The 17,347-nt window shown below is 48.0% G+C and overlaps 4 protein-coding genes across 4 annotated transcripts; 2 read left to right on the forward strand and 2 right to left on the reverse strand.

Annotated features, from left to right (window-relative positions):
* Window positions 1-2,172: 2,172 nt before the first annotated feature.
* FSUBG_255 (LDB19) lies at window positions 2,173-3,591 on the forward strand (the record flags this gene model as incomplete). Its single annotated transcript, XM_036680334.1, has 1 exon — window positions 2,173-3,591. The coding sequence occupies one exon, from the start codon at window positions 2,173-2,175 to the stop codon at window positions 3,589-3,591; it is 1,419 nt and encodes a 472-aa protein (XP_036544393.1).
* Window positions 3,592-7,629: 4,038 nt separating this feature from the next.
* Window positions 7,630-9,084, forward strand: FSUBG_256 (CMGC SRPK kinase; the record flags this gene model as incomplete). Its single annotated transcript, XM_036680345.1, has 1 exon — window positions 7,630-9,084. The coding sequence occupies one exon, from the start codon at window positions 7,630-7,632 to the stop codon at window positions 9,082-9,084; it is 1,455 nt and encodes a 484-aa protein (XP_036544394.1).
* A 2,196-nt stretch (window positions 9,085-11,280) lies between these two features.
* On the reverse strand, window positions 11,281-13,694 carry FSUBG_257 (glutamine amidotransferase; the record flags this gene model as incomplete). The annotated part of the gene is made up of 4 exons (XM_036680356.1): window positions 11,281-11,813; window positions 11,863-12,338; window positions 12,834-13,593; window positions 13,652-13,694. The coding sequence occupies 4 exons, from the start codon at window positions 13,692-13,694 to the stop codon at window positions 11,281-11,283; spliced, it is 1,812 nt and encodes a 603-aa protein (XP_036544395.1).
* Window positions 13,695-14,430: 736 nt separating this feature from the next.
* Window positions 14,431-17,339, reverse strand: FSUBG_258 (uncharacterized protein; the record flags this gene model as incomplete). The annotated part of the gene is made up of 2 exons (XM_036680367.1): window positions 14,431-16,101; window positions 16,149-17,339. 2 exons carry the CDS (start codon window positions 17,337-17,339, stop codon window positions 14,431-14,433), a joined length of 2,862 nt encoding a protein of 953 aa, XP_036544396.1.
* Between the last annotated feature and the right edge of the window lie 8 nt (window positions 17,340-17,347).

A 17,347-nucleotide genomic window follows, 5' to 3' on the forward strand; every position in this document is an offset into this window, starting at 1 on the left:
TATGACTCTATGGCGTGCAATCTCCCCGAAGGCTCCCCGGAGAAGTTTTTAGTGGAATCTCGCGCTGAAACTGGAAATTTACAGCGCTATGCGCCCTTCGACAATCCTTCCACCAGCGCTGTTGCTTAGCCGCACGTGGCCGTGGTGTATTGTGCCTGCCATTCCCGAGGTTGGGTAAATTTCCAGATTTCCGAGGAAGGACCTCAACACCGAGGAAAGCACATCATCACGAAATAATAAGCATCAACAAATTCCATTGTTTTAATTGGTATGCGGCAATTGCATAGTTTGGCATTAATAATCAACAAATTGCTTGTCTGGGAATTAGCATCTGACGAGACGTATGCAGCCCAAGACTGGCTGGTGATGTGCTCTGCCGCGTCATGTGCCGCTACATCGAATCATATTTTGCTGGGCTGATGCTGTTTCTGATGTTGCGGCTCGTCGAAAACTAACACTGTTACTGCCTACCTAGGCTCTAGGTTAGTGAGATCAAATCATCAAAGGGTCCCCCCTTGATCAACCCTGTGCGCCCTCTAGGCCCTGTGGCTTACCGGGCCGGTCTTCGGCCTGCTACGCCGATTCTCACTGAGAGTGAGAACTCATGAGGCTAGTGTGCGTCTAGAAAGAAACATGCTCACTCGGAGACATGGCCCGTCTGATCTTCAGTGCACAGTCTAGACAGTAGAGAGCCTGCGGGTGCTTTGCCGAGACAGATCAGGAGGACATGCATGGGCAGAAGGAAAACAATGGCTGGCTACTAGGCTGGGTTGCTGCATGAAGTTACACTTCGTTCAACTAACACAGTTCACCACAGCACAGCATAATTCGATTCCAGGACTCGTATGAAGAGATTTTCTGTAGCAAATTGCTCTTTCAAACTTCCAGCGGCCACAACCGGTCAGCGTCGGTACGTGTCTTTACAAAAGGACTTCATCGCCGTTTACTTGGTCTATTCCACCCATGAAGTAATAAACCTGGTCCTACGATCCACGATCGAACTTCACAAGATCCAACATGCTCCTCGATGACCCACAATGTGCTACGTTGCGCGACACTGTGCTATATGTTCCTGATGGGCATCAGATCAGAAACGTTGGAGCATGCCAAGGGAGCATTAGCCTGGTGCGTATGTACCGTTCGTGGAACATTCTCTTGGCCAACCGCAACACCGTATTGTGCCCATACGGACTGTGCCAGGGTCTGTTGTAGACTGTGCTGGTGCTCCCCTGGTGCTGATGCTGAATCCACCTTGTTGGTCGCACGCCCTTCGGCGGTCTCCAGGCCTCAGACCTACCCATAACCCACACGCCCAAAGAGGTTACAGGGCTTCCAGCGCGCGAGCAGAACTGACAGAGTCAGGCGGGAGCCGCCTGTAAGTGTATATCCACCAGGGCGCCACTTAACAAGCTCGCCATAGCAGGGCAACTCTGGGCTATGACACATCGTTTCCCCCAGGGACTGAGCACGAGTCGAAGGCTCTGAGTTCAGATATTTAGTCTTGGTGATGCCCTCGATCTTTCCACTCGAAAGGACTCTCCATATCTTCCCCAGAATCATCTTGGTTTATCTTCAATTTCCCCAGACTCACATCTACATCTATCATCTATCCCGGGTTGACAACACTTGACTAAAGCTAGTCCCCAGATATATCGACTTACAAAAAGTTCACTTACACACGAACGAAACCAAACAACGATCAACTACAGTTACAGCAATTGGTAATCTAGAACACACTCTATACCAATTGGCATCTCAGTCCCTCTCTCTTCACAGAAGTTACGAGAAAAACGAAAAACACATCTACCAGTTACTCGCGGCACCGCAGCTAGCAGCCGGCACTCAAAAACCCTTGCACACCACTTCGGAACAGGTTTGAGTGGCAGCATCGTCATTACCGACTTCGCATTGACGCACACAACTTGCAATATTTGCAAAGTCAGAAGACCAGTTGCCCCTGGCTATCTCCCGCCGTATACACCCACATCATACGCCGGCGTCAACAATACCTACAGCACTATTTCCGGTATTACATCACTCTGAAGAGTTTTTGCGAAAACTCGACTCGTTCACGAGGAGTGCTATTTTAGCCGCCTACCCCCACCATCCAAACCCCATAAAGTCAACCACGAAAGGCAGCGTCTTACAAAAGGATCGCTCACTACCGCCGCCATGCCCCACCGCGTGGCTAACTTCATCCGCACCTCTTCTGGCAACATTGCTCAGATCAAGAAGGTTGCTCGATCACGCACAAACAGCCCCTACACATCAGACGGCGAGGATCGACCTCAAACCCACGCTGTCAAGATGACTGAACTCGCAGATGCCGTTAAGAAGCATCACCGAATTTCTCTGCCCTTTGGCAAGTCCCACAAGGAACAGCCCTCAGATGTCTCCATTGACTGGAGCATCGAGAGCCCACCTGTGGTTTTCCACGGCAACACTGAGGAGAGCACTGGCGCTCTCATAACTGGACAGATGTTCCTCGATGTCAAGGAGGAGGTTGTCGAGGTTGGAAGCTTTGCAGCTTCTCTCAAGCTTCACATCTACCAGAAGAGACCCTACCAAGGCCACTGCACAGATTGCCAGAACCAGTACACTGAGCTCAAGAGCTGGCAATTCCTGGCTCTGCCTACCACACTTCGCAAGGGTCGTCACCCATTCCCTTTCTCTATTCTCCTGGATGGCCACCTCCCCGCTACCATGGATACCCCCCTCGTCTCCATCTCATATGAGTTCAAGGCTGATGCCTATGTCACCAAGAGCGTACACTCACCCAGTGGCTCCGTCACACCTGTGCGATTCGAGCGAACTGTCCCTGTCAAGCGATCTCTTCCCGAGAACGAAATTCCTCATCACTCTGTCCGCGTCTTCCCTCCTACCAACATCAAGGCCAGCGCCCACTACAACAACATCATTCACCCTACCGGATCCAACACTGTCAGTCTCCGACTTGACGGTCTCATGAGCCGCAACGATAAGGCGAAGACCATTGACTTCTGGCGACTAAAGAAGGTCACATGGAGACTCGAGGAGACCATCAAGACCGTGGCCCCTGCTTGCGACCGACATGCTCCTGCAGCTGAAGACACCGAGAAGAAGAGCCTCCCCCGCAACGAGGTCCGCGTCTTGGGCGAGAAGCACCTCCACGATGGCTGGAAGTCTGACTTCACCGGCACCGATGGCAAGGTTGAGCTTGAATTCGATTACTTTGCCAATCAGTACAAGTCTCACACCAAGGAGCTCAAGTATGCCTGTGACACCAAGTCTGCTCAGGGCGTCGAAGTGACACATTCACTCCTCATCGAGCTTGTTGTTTCTCGAGAATACGCTCCCGAGGGTAAGCCTCAACTGGCTACCCAAACCGGCACCGGCCGCATCTTGCGAATGCATTACGGTGTTGTCATGACTGCTCATGCTGGCATGGGTGTCAGCTGGGATAACGAGGCTCCCCCGGTCTACCAAGACGTCCCTCCTAGCCCCCCTGCCTACCCTGCCGTCGAGTCCCCCGTTGAGTACGAGAGCCTGGAGCACCTCGATGCCCACCGGCTCAGCAGTTTTTCCAACTCATCAGATGATGGTAGCCAATAGAGTTGCCATCGATGAGCTTCAAAATTTGTCTCTTGTTGCTTAATACTTGCATTTTTCCTTTGTCACTAATTGCATGAGACACGCGGCGATCCGATTTGCGAAAAGAAGATACCCCAGAAGCGTTGATAGGAAGACTCAGTAACTTCCACCTCTACATTATAAAAGAAAGGGAATACAGAACACATGGGAATGACTTTTGAAACGGAGTTTTGGAGTACAAAAAGTTACAGTGGATTGGATATCAGGGACGGAAGAGCCCATGTGTTGTATAGCTATCAAAGCTTCTGTAGCTAGTTATGAGAAGAAAGGCCGCCCAAAGAAGCAGGCTTAAAAACATTGAATAATTATGAACCACCATTTCAACTCTCAAAGCCTGGCGATACTCTCATGTGAATTATTGGTTACTTGGCGACGAGCCAGTTTCTGCTTGCTCATTGACTCGCATAGAGTAGTCGACCAGATTCTTGGTCTAGAACAAGATAAGTGGTGTGAGTCAGATGCAGCCAAGTATGAGGCGTCCGGGGTTAGATAACCGAGGCACTCTTTTACAACCCAAACAGAAGCAATCTTGAAGTCTGATAAGCAAAAACCTGGGGTTTGCGGGCGGACAACAGCCCGCAGTCAGCCATGATAGGCCGGACGAGGTCTGTGTCACAAGCAAAAGTGGTGAATACATTACACATAATATTTCATATGTGAGTTTGAGCCTGAAAGGCGGGGTGAATTCTCGCGTCAACCAAGAACATGCAGCGTTGATCGTCAAAAGTGGTGGTCAGTCTGCGATGCATGATGGATCACACGACGTGCAGAGACAACAGGATTCTGCATGCAAAAAAAAATTGTGTCATTGGCGTGCGGACTTGGACTTCCGGTATAACTTGCCAGAAGAGGGCGCAGTGGCTTGTTCAAAGTATTGCCCGGATGCAGCATCCGTTATGGCTTTGACCCGGTCTTGTTTCCGGTCTTGTGTGTCACATCCCATGTGAGGTAACGGCGTACATGTTTAGGGGACGTTGAAAGCTCAAGAATAGAAATTGCAAGTTTGATTAGATTAGCTACCAAGCTATCTGAGAAAGATATGCTTGTTTGATGGGGCTCGTCTTGGCTGGGTTGGGTCGGAGATTGCTTGGAGGGATCTCTGCCGGTCTCGTGATCGGATGAGCTTGAAGTGCACCAAGATGTACATTTTTCTCTTAGGCTTCTGGACAAAGAATAAGAAGGGTGTTTTATCTTATACCGCATGGCAGTGGATATTTCTCTCTAGGTGACTGACTTGTTGTCTGTTTCATCTCGAACGCTGGCATTACAGATGCTTTTGTTAGACCACCTTGGCTAGGGAAACACAGATCTCCCTGAATATTTAAAAATCTACCAAAAGCCAAAATTGAATTCAAAGGGAGGTTAAATAGTGAAGAACTGTATAAGGAAGTTCTTTGATGTTGGGTTATCTGTTTCTAACACGGTTGCACAGTAAATCCGAGGACAGCGCCAAGTTGCTACAATTATTGGACATAATCCAATGTTGTATAGTAACGAAACGTTCAATATACCGGCTGAGGAATACTACAGAGGCTTAAAGAGTATTTAGGTCGCAAAAATAGAACATTAAGTCTCAGCCTGTGAACTACCTCGGGGCGGAGATTGAGATACTTGACTTACTCCCCAAGGCAACTCAAGACATCGCCGAGCACCTGTCTACGGCAAATGTCCCCCATTAATGATAGTATTTGTGACTAGGTTGTAAGTCTCTGTAGTATTAGCTTTTAATCGGCTGTTTCCGTCATAAGATAGCCTGCGATTAGGGTAGTCAGCCATACCAGTGTAGAGAATTGGGGATAGTTCTGATGAACCGAGGATAATTCTTTGAACTTTCCAGCCAGGCCATTCTGAGAATGTTATGAACTGAGATGTGGTACGCTGCACATAATGAGGGCCTTCCTGTGAGTTTGAAGAATGCTTGTAAATACACCCGGAATCATGACACGATGACAACAATGCAAAGCAAGAGTTCATTAACCATATCCACAAACATCCATGGCTTGCTAGAATGACAATAAGTAACCTTTGGGAAAGTAGCTCAAGAGTCTATGCAATGATACCTTCACTCTTTGAGTGAGACATTGAGCGAAGAGTCCCAGTCAGACAAGAAAGACACAAAATGCCAGCTAAGAAATGTCGAATGGTCTGTCTCCTATGTAGATATAGCTTTTTAATTCCATGATTTCAGTGAATAAGATTGAACCATTATTGATTCAAGTGTATCTACAAGAAGGTGCGGCAAAGTTATGATAATGCAAGTATATCGGTTCCGAGTTCTAGTGAGCCTGGGGACTTACTTACAACGATGAACTCACGAAGTCCAACGGATGACCCCGTATTTCTTATTACAGCTTCAATCTACGATTTTGAGTAATCCAAAAGTTCAATAAAATGAGAAACATGAAATGACTACAGAACAAGACGGATATTGAGAGAAGAATAGTGCTTGCGTCGACGTGAGTCATTGCGATGTCGTAAGACATCGATCACATCTACCGAGATACAGTTCTGAAAGAGTTCCTATTATCGACCATAGCAACCAGAGGTAATTTGGAGTATAACTTGGGTAGCGATCATCAAGATGCCTGCTCGCTCTATCAACAATAACCAGCGCCAATATTACCAAGTAAGTCACCAAGTGATACAAGAGACAGGGCAACCGGAAACCGAGATATGCCGAGGTCGATCCAAGGTCTAAAACACTGCATTTCTATGCAGAGGTAAAGAATTATCAGAATTGTCGCAAGCTATTGATAGAACCGGCCCAGTATCGGTCGCATTAGAGAAAGGTGTTTGAGGCTCGTTTGAGAATTGAGAACTCGTAAGTCGACCCATAATAGCCAACATTTTTAGAAGACGATCTCCTGATAATGCCCTCAAAGTAACATTATTGAATGCTCTCTTGCTACGAATAAGCCAATTGTTGCATGGTTGCTATAGCTGATCTTATGCATCATATGATGGCGGTCAAGAAAGTGTGACAGATGCTGATTGGGTAACCGGGGACGATCAAAGTCAAGTCTTACAACATGAAATGTGATAGTTAATGAGGAGATGCTTGGTCCTCAATGTGTTGCTCAAAATGTTCTGAGAGATGAGCTTCTTTGAGGGCACTTGTGCACGGAGTTGCTAAGCAACTGAAGTAACTGTCAGTACTTGGTAGCTTACCCCGGATTTCGAAGCTGTTGCTGTAGATGGAGCTGGAGCTGAAGCTGGAGTGTGGAGACTCCGGGTGTCCGGGTGTCCGGAACCGGCATCTATCTTCAGGCGCAGAAAAGAATGGCAACATATCAACGATAAGGTATCATATCATGATGATACTGCACATGCCAATTCTTTGCCCAAATCACACAATTGTCCCCCTAATTAAACATGCCGGCTAGCAATTTACTCCTGATGCTCGTCTAGAGTCACACGGCTCGATGGTTTTTCTAGCTTCCTCGACTAAACTTGCCCGATCTCAACCGCGGCCCACCAAACAAGGTCAAGCAAGATACCTACAGAAGAAGCTTCAAAGTCTTCCCTTCCCGTCAACTCCCGTGGACAACAAACAACCCCGGGAGAGCGCCAACGCTAACGCGTGAAACTGGCGATTCAATGTAACTGTCAATATCAATATCAATATCAATATACATAAACAGAGTCTCACACCGTAACACGGAACTTGGCCGAAATGATGCCTCAGGCCCTGCCCGGCCCCGTATCCACTTCCCTTGAGCCGAGAGTGACCCATGATAGCTCCGAGCTATGAGTAACAGTTTAGCACATTCTACCCCGGATTTCGGCTTCTGCGTGTTACTCATAAACTCTTGCATTCCTCCCCTTCCTATATCTGTCTATCTTCTGTCTCTTGTTCTTTCTACCTATAATAAATTGTATCTTACCTACTATACCTACTGCACCTATATATTAACAAACATAACGGAATGGCCCCATTTCTGAATACGCCCATGGACACAAGAAATACATACACCGACAGACGATAACCTCTTCGTGGAAATGGCTACTTGCAGTCTCAAGTCGCTGCGGCGACCATCACTCACCCTCATGTCTGGAGCGAGGAAGGGGCCTTTTCGTTTCAATGGCCTCATCTCAAAAGCTGCCACTCGTGGTTTGGCTACCGTCACCGCTCAAACAACACAGCCAGCTATGATGATGGAAGACCACAACACTAGACTGATCAACATGGGCTACAACTACAACTACATCGAACATGTCGAAAACCTCGAACAGTACCGCCTCGGAGGCTTCCATCCCGTATCCCTAGGTGAAACCATCAACAACCGCTACTTGGTCCTCAACAAGCTGGGCCACGGTGGATACTCAACTGTATGGCTATCATGGGACATCTTGAAACAGAAGTATGCCGCGTTGAAGATTGTACTAGCAGATTTCGGTGAAGATTCAACAGAAGTCGATGTCCTTCAGCGTCTGGAGGCAAAAGCTGGAAAGAAACATCCTGGAAGGTCTCTCATCAGACATGTCACCGATAACTTTCACTTCGAAGGTCCCAATGGAAGACACACCTGTCTGGTTAACGATCCGGCGATGATGTCGCTGCGCCTTGCCAAGGACGCCTCATTCACAAAACTCTTTCAGCCACGGACTGCCCGAGCTATCGCCGCTCAGGTTGTGCAGTCCATCGCGTACCTCCATGAGGGCGGTGTAGTACACGGCGACCTCCACCTCGACAACATCTTGCTCCAGCTTCCGGACCGAATCAAGCGATTATCGCCTGATCAACTTCATGAGCGACATAGCCATCCAACGACAGTCCCTGTGACGAGACTCGACGGACTTCCTCTTGATGAAAATGCACCTCGAAACGCTGTGCTGCCAATTTGGCTTGGCCAAAAGAGCGAGGATGTAGCTCTGGCAGATGCAAAGATATTACTGGGCGATTTCGGCGAGTCCTATTTACCAAGCCAAGAAAAGCGTCAATATTCCAACACTCCGATTCGCTACCGGGCACCCGAAACTCAATTCCCCGATGTGTGTCAACCTCTCTCGTTCAGCTCCGATATATGGAGCCTTGGCTGTCTCCTCTGGAACGTCGTCGGACAACGCCCGCTGTTTGACGCCTGGACCCTCTCAGAAGATGACATTCTTCAAGACCAAATCGATCTTCTTGGCGAAATCCCAGAAGAGTGGTCTGCCTACGGCGCTAAGCGATCAGAGTACTGGGTCGAGGACGTCGAAGAAGAGGCGTCGACGCAAGCCACTACTCAGAGCGGCTTCACATGGAATGACCGCTTTGAACGCTGTGTGCAACAGGGACGAAAGGAGAGCGGCATGAAACCCATGTCAAAGGATGAGAAGGAGGCATTTATTGATATGATGAAGAAGATAATTACCTTCCGCCCTGAGGATAGGATAACAGCTAAAGACCTGCTGGAGTCACGATGGATGAAACAATGGGCGTTGCCGGAGCTGAAGAAGCTTGCGGCTTCATGATTGATGTTAAAAATGGGATTGGCAGTCTGAATTAGCGAGTTAGGGAAAAAAGCGTTTATTTATATGGATCATAAATCAGATTTACTTAATACCAATTGATGCATGCTTATACTTGTCATAACCGTGGAAACTGGGTGATTGCCATGAACTCTCAATGTTGTAAATGATCCGTGAATATGGTCCATGTGGCCATCGGTTCTTTCATACATGTTATACGCAATCATACACAATTTGTACCTCCAAACTGATGGTAAAACAAACAACGTCCCTGCAAAGCACAAAGATCAAGTAACTTATTACCGCAAAGAGGGAGAATATAAGAAAGCCTGTATATATTTGGTTGAGAGCTTGGTCTTGATTCTACAAGTTTGTATCATGCCTTGGTTTCCATGACCTCCGTAGTAACTCTGGGTTAGCAGACTAGAGTAAATTGCAACGATTAGAGCCTCTCAGGAAAGGGACACACGATATCGAGAACATCTTGGAGTGAAACTATGCGAAATTGTGTTTTCGGGCTCAAGATTACGACTTAAACGCCAACATGCACTCAGATTGACGTAGATCAGCAATATACACGAAGACTTGCCTGTATAAATACTACGCATGTACCAGTCCCGATATTCTCTTTCGACTTAATAAATTATTGCTCTTTATAAGAAGTATTGTAATATATTATACCTTGCCTTTAAACTGGTAGTTCTATATTTCAGTCTGCCAATATGGCGAAATGTTCCATACTGATATGAATTCTCTATTATTTAGAATGACTACTATCTCTCAAGACTGGCTAAATCACTCAACTATATATTGTTACCACATCCACTCTCAAGACCGCCTTCGACTACCAGCTTTCAGATACTTTCGAGGGCAAGAGTTACTTACCCAAGGACGTAGCCTATATCACTGGTATGGAGCATTGATAATGAACAGACTCTGTGCTTTCTGTATTCTGTTCTTTATACAATTATATTTTGAAGTATTCTCGCGCCCCAATGAAGTACTGGCGTAGATTGATAATAATATTGGCAATCTACGGCCTCTTTCACCCACACACACAAAGTTCTTTTCTACTTTGGCAAGGTCAGGAACCCCTTCATATTATCACCATATCACACCGAGCGACTCCAATACTCAGAACAATTTTATGAGACTAGCGATTCCTATGACAGCCACTGATTATTTATTCGTCCATAAGTATATAGGCTCTCTCACTGCCAAAGTTTGAAGGCTCTTGTTTGGCTCATGTGAGAGCTTTCCCTATGAAGGGCTGGCCCAAGCCGTAGAACAAAAGGTACTTTGACTCATCTATCGAATACCCTATATAAGATCCCACACATCCTCATATTCCCAAATTCTTTATGAGAGAGGGTTGTGTCAAGAGCCAAGGGAGTTTGGCTGGATGTCACTGGCTGATGCTTTACGAAAATCAACTCTCATTACTAGACAGCAAAACGCCACATGATACCTTAAGAACATTCAGAGCAAAGCGCATCTTTATTTCCATGTTGCTACAGAGTCAAACATCAGCTTCCTGTTAAGCACGATGTAGCCTGTCACCCTTTGACATCCTTTACTTCAGAAAGACAATATCTGAGACCACGATCATCCTTGTAATAGCGATAACACAAAAATAACAATCATTTAACCCTCCGCGCGTTGTCGGGCTGTACTGAGACTGCCACCGAGTATCACGCTCGATGTGCGTGATACAACCAACGAATTCGATTAAACTATGCCCAGGGCAAACTTTGCAAGGATAGCGAATCCTTAGACATCTCTATTCATCTTGCTCAAGCTGGTGCAAGTACCGGTTTTATACCCGGAGGCAAAAAAGCTGGTACAAGTCAGATATGGTGTCTCTTATAGCTTGGACCGAATTCGATGTTAATCAATGCGATATAGTGTGCAAGCAGAAGATACCTGGTATAGAGTATAGCTGCAAGTTCACACGGATTGCATCACTTATATAACTATGTTTCGAATTACGAAGGAGGGAGACTCCTTGATTCAGGGTGTATTTAAACAGGCAATTTTATTCAGTGCTATCAATCATTGGATCTTATAGCCGAATAACCAAAAAAGTTGAGGGGTCATATCTCATACGCAGAAGGGAAAGGAATAATGATATGAGACCCCCCCCTTTAGAATGTTTTGCCCAAATAATTGCCATCTATTTTCCGGTGTATCCAAACCAGCTCAGTCCCACGACATACCATCATTGTCGTACCTAAACAACCTCAGAATCGCTGACGCAACCTGCTGTCCATCATGGTCCAGATCCGCCGTCTCAGCCGCTCGATCCGCATGCTCTAGATCCTTAATCCCACCACTATCAATTCTCATCTGAATCTGTCTCTTGACCATGTCCTCGTCAAACGCCAGATGCGCCTGTGATGTGAATAGTCGGTTGGGGATGTACAATCCCTGAATGGATGTGTGATTACTCGTACCCCAGACATGGACATCGGTGTCTGGCTCGAGAAGGCCGTTTGATGACTCAACCGTGGGGGCTTCGAGGACTTGGTCTTGGTGCATTTGATGGAGGTAGACTTTGTCATCTTGTGTACGGAACAGGCGCTTGCCTACGGGTGTGAGGGTGATTGCATTGTGGCCAAGTTCCCAGTCGTTTGTAGGAGACGGGCCAACTTTGCCTCCTAGTAAACGGGAGAGAACCTGGTGGCCAAAGCAAACGCCTGTGAAGTGAAAGTCGGGGCGCTTTATCCATAATTCTAAATACTGTGAGTTTACATTCCAAGAGAGAAACAACGAGCTACTCACGCTTCAAAAGATCGAGCAAGTCATGAATCCACTGGTTGTCGCCATGCGCGTCATACATACTGCCCGTAATGAGCAGTCCATCGTAACCCTCAAACTCCTCCACCTTGGGCATGCGGCCGCCCTCTTCTGTCACGACAAAGACCTGCTCTGTCTCAACGCCCAGCGGAGGATGATGTTTGCTGCCGGCCTCTGAAAAATGGCGATGCAGAATCTCACCAAACGAACCGTGCTCGGTCTGGGTGTGAGGATGAGGAGTATCAGTTTCGAGAACAAAGACTTTGACGACTTGTGCGTCGATTGTGGGCTTGTAATGTTGGCCCATGCTGCTTGCTGTGGTATAGAGCTTTTGTAGTGGTGAAGGTGTAAGTGTGCGAATGTGAGGTTGTGTGCAGGGTTGTGGAGGGGCAGTGAAGCGTGGGAGATGCTTTGCAGCGTTGGATGTATTTAAACGGCAGGACAACGACCGAATCCCAGTTCTGTACATTTTTATAATATTACAATATGTAATTGTACAAGATTTTCTTGGACTCTAAGATTCTATAGACTTGATCCTTTTTTCCGTCTTGACGTCAGCTAAGACTCTTGACAACGGCGAACTGGGCGAGCCAAGCCCATGATGACGGCAGCGGGTCATGAATAGTGGGTTTGAGGCGGCTGCTCGATGTTAATGTTCTGCCTGCATCTGCGGTACAGGATGCACATCTTTCCTATTGCATGTAACCTGCTGTCAGAAGTATTTGTCCCTGTAAATCAGGGCATTGGTAGGGATCTCTGTTCCAATGAGAGTGAGATGCAGTTACCAATTGAGGCTCTGACATGAGGGGCACCCACACTCAAGCTGGTTGGCTTAGAACAAGCATACCAAATAACCATGATACTCTATTCGACAAATGCTAAATTCGATGATTATTTACAGTTTACTCTCTTCCTCAGCTCCCCAGTAGAATGTACTAATCTCAACTCCAACATACTCATCATTGTACTTTCTCGTCTCCTCTCCCTCCCTTGCTGCTCCCGCGCACACAAGCAATGGCATAAAGTGCTCTCCCCCATTAGGAGGGTGCATCATGTCAGCATATGGGAATTTTCTCCACCCTTTGAGAGCCTTCCACCGCTCATCTGTATCCTTCTTGAGCGTCGCCTCAGTCAATGTGTTGTTCCATTCATCAGACAAGGTTCGGAATTGCGCTTGCTGTTCAGGCCCCGAACTACCCAACATCATCATGGCGCGAATGTTGTGAAAGCTTGCGAATCCTGAGCCAACGACGGCGATATTATTGGCTCGCAATTTTCGCAGTGCTGCGCCCATACGGAGATGTTCCTCAGGATCCTCTGACTCGAGAACTGAGACCTGGACTACGGGGATGTCGGCTTTGGGGTGGACGAGCAGAAGCGGAATAAAAACTCCGTGGTCCCATCCTCGCTCGTCATCCAATTCAGGTGTAAGGCCTTCTCCACGCAGAGCATCGGCGATCTCGTTTGCGATCTCTGGGTGTCCGGGTGCTGGGTACTTGAGAGAGTATGATTCACGAGGGAACCCGTAGTAATCGTAGAGAAGTTTATGGGATGCGCCTGATGAGATAGTGGGCTTTGGAGTTGACCAGTGGGCGGTGACAAGGATGATGGCTCGGGGTTGATCTGGGGTACCAAGCTTGAGGATCTTGGGGACGCGGTTCTTTAAGGAGTAGACAATGCTTTCATGCTTGGGGTCGCCAAGAACAGGCATGGGACCTAAACGTGTTGGCTATACTGGTATTTGAGGCAGATCATAACTATGGTGTTGACTTACCACCACCGTGGGATAGCGCAATTACAGGGGCAACCTTTGACATGGTGGATGAATGTGAATGTCTCTGGGATGAAAACGAAAACGACTTGAATAAAGATGAGGATAAAGTTCTTCGTGCAATAAGAGGCCAATTCCACATGAACTGCTATTTGTTGACTGCTATAATATACTGCAAGGTATCTTGTATACGATTCTACTGTAGCTCACCCCTTCATCATGGCGGGGTCCTCAAGCTATTTATCGACTTGTCCCATGATAATGGGGCCATCATGGCTTGTGGAGCATTTTCCGTTTTCCGCTTGCTACTTCCGAAAACCTCTGCCGAAATCGACGAGATTCACGATGTCAGCCAATGGAATCACTCTTGGTCATTACCCGCGCGCGATGCTCCACTTTGTTCGCGCGCGTCACTGTTTGTAATCCCCGCATCCCGAAGGCCCCCGTCGGCTCCCGCTGTATTTCTGTTCGCGATGGCCTCATTTGCAAATTGCCACTTATATTATAAATCTACAACAACATTCATATCAAAGGCAATGAGAAAGGGTTTAGTAAGAACACATGCTATACTCAGCTCTCATAACATAGTATTATGAATACCTTAGTAAAGCTATGGTAAGAGGCACGAAAATGACGTCGTGCGTAACTACATAATCGACTCATGTATCTCGACCTTAGGAGCGAACTTCAAGGGTGCCATCTCGTTAATGGATCTTTTATATAAGCGAATGTGATCCATCCAGCTCTTTCTCGAGTACTCGTACGCTATCAAAAGATACACCTTAGATAAACACAGATACATCACCCCTGCCATGTCCAACAGCCTTGATTCTCGATCCAATCTCAAGAGGGCTACCCTCAGTCACCATAAAGTGACCAGAGTCCTTGGCTGAATCTTCATTCGCCCCAAGAATCTTGTAAATGTTGCTACTCACAAGATCAATAGCCTCCTTCTCATTCAATCGTCCACCTCCATTTTTGAATGCAGTACCAGCTGCAAAGCCCAAGTCACGAAGCTCCCAGTCTTCTTGCAGGCCAATCGCAGCAACTACGCCTGCGTCAACCAAGGCATCAATGGCTGTACCATTGGTAAGTGGTGCACCGGTCAAGGCGCGGCGTGAGTCCCAGCTTTCACCCTTTGCCTGCAGCGGCGACAGGATGACTCCAACGCCAGCCTCTCCAAGCTCCTTAGCCAGCAGGTGCGCCTCAGCACCACCAATGATGGCCAGTTTGAGACCTCCAACTCTCTTGCTCGAGTCTGCTGCTGTGAGGACACCCTCGATGTCGGACTTGATTCGAAGAGCTGTTGCAATGCCATCTGCACTGTTGATAGTGAGGGCAAGAACTTGCTCGCCACTGATCACCTTCTTGAGGTACGCCACTTCTGAGAACGGATTGCTCGCAGGTTCTGGAGTTGTAGCAGCTGTAAGTAGCTTGTTTCTCAATCCACCAAAAGCGGCTGAGTAGCTAGTTGAACCTCTGACATTCAGGTCCAGAGTGTAGTGAACTGCAAGGTCGGGAGCGAAGACTGCACCTTCTTCGAGAGTCGTCAATGCCGAAGTCAGGAATCCGACACTGGTACCAAAATGGGTTGCGCCACCCACAAAGACTGGTGCTGAGACGGCTCTGGTAACTCCGTATCGAGAGGCAACGCGCAACTTCTTGGAGTCAAGAGCAAGGCCATCGATAGCCCGAGAGAAGATCAATGGGTTGGGCCCGTTGTTAGTTGCGTCCTCAGCATCAATCTCGCTAAGACCCAGAGTACCACCTACGGCTGTGAAAGATCGAGTCAAATAACCATTCTTGAGCGCAATGGTCTTTGCACCAGTTGCAGCCACAGCTTTGAACTCCTGGTCGCAAGTGCCCATGCAAGAAATCTTGCCGTTGTGAACGACCACATTGACTGGCTTGTCTCGAGATTCGTAAGTCTTCTCATCTTCAAGGAACACCTTCTTGACGCCAGTGAAGAGTATAGTATCAAGCTTGCTTGGCTCCTCAACAATCTCGGCAGGCTTCTCGACAGAAGCAGCTGCTTCTTGTGATTTCATCAGCTCAATAGGATCCTCGAACTGAGCTGTGCCGTCAATCCAGACTTGCACAGGAGTTGCGCCAACACTAAGAGGATCACTATCCCAGACAGCAACGTCGGCATCAAAGCCAGGCTTAACTTTTCCTAGACGCTTGCCCAAACCGAGTAGTTCAGCGGGAGCAGATGTCACACTTGCCAGTGCGACGTGGTAAGGAAGGCCGTAATGATAAGCCTTGGCTGCTTCAAAAAGGACATGCTGTGCGTTGATCACAGGGTTGTCGCTGACATAGACTACTGTGAGATTGTTCTCATAAAGTATCTTTCCAGCATACTCTGAGCCAATGTATGCTTCAGTCTTGTAAAACATGTTATCAGCGAAAAGAGCAGATGCAGGAGGACGTCCGCCCCAGGTTCGCTTAAGGATCTAATGGATGTTAGCAACAGGAGCCTTTCCATACAACGCGATCTTACCTCTGGAACCAGATATGTCTGGTGAGCATGATGGAAGGCTCGCACAGGGAACTTGAACTCGTTGGTGTGATCCACCATAGCCTCCAAGTCGGGGATTGTGTAACAATGTGTGTTGATATGAACCTGACCACGAAGCGCAGCAGTGAGGGCCTCCCAGGCGATCTCGCCAGGAAGATACTCATCCAAGGACTCAACACCCTGAGACTCAGCCTTGGCGCACCAGTCATCCTGCTTCTGGATCAAATCTCTTGCTTGCTCAAAAGCGTGACGGAACTCATAGCTTTCGCCCATACGGCTGAATGGCCTATTTCCAACCCGGCCATGAACACGCTTCGCGTTCTCGCCGCATGCCATCTTCATGTATCGCCAGTTGCGGTCTGGGTCGGCAAGCAAGTCCACAGCACTGATCTCCTTGCGGCCATCGGGTTTGCCAACTGCGTGCTTGATGACATAGGCCTCTCCGCCAATATTGTTGCCAGAACCAGGAAGGATCAATGAAGTTGTAACACCGCCTGACTTGATGACTTCGATTTGAGGATCAAGCGGGAGCAATGAGTCGATAGCTCGAGCCCAAGGTGTGATGTTATCCGACATCTCATTGCCGTCTGAGTTTCCCTCCAGAGAGGGCAATGGATAGACGCCAGCGTGGCTGTGAGTGTCAACAATACCGCTGGTCAGGCGGCGGCCATGAGCTTCGTAGATAATTGTGTCATCAGGTAGGGAAGCAGTCTTGATGTCCTTCTCAACGCGTTGAATGAGGCCCTTCTCGAGAAAGACATCACCCTGCACCCACTCCCAGCCCTTGCCAGCATACGCATCCTCTTGGCTGGTTCCCTCGGAGGGCTCTCCAATCCAGATAGTAGCGTTCTTGATCAAAGTGGGCTTGCCGCCGTCGATATAACGAGCATTCTTATCTCGGCCGAGACCAGGCGGGTCTTGGGGCTTGACACGGAACTTTTTACACGTCTCGAGATCTTCATTGAGTTTCTGGATAGACAAAGTAGTCTTATTTCGCGGCGCGAGTTGTCGCCATTGAGCAAAGACGATGAAAGTCAAACAGGCTAGAGCAAAGAGTCTGATACCGCGTGAGCGACGCAACAACCGCCTGTTCCGCTGTTGACCAGGATGAAGGCCAACGGGCGCTGGAAGCGAAACGGAGCTGTAAGGCGGAAGTTGGGCCTTTTCATCCATTGCTTCTT

Source organism: Fusarium subglutinans (assembly GCF_013396075.1).
Source record: "Fusarium subglutinans strain NRRL 66333 chromosome Unknown NRRL66333_c0000001, whole genome shotgun sequence".
Lineage (NCBI taxonomy): Eukaryota > Fungi > Ascomycota > Sordariomycetes > Hypocreales > Nectriaceae > Fusarium > Fusarium subglutinans.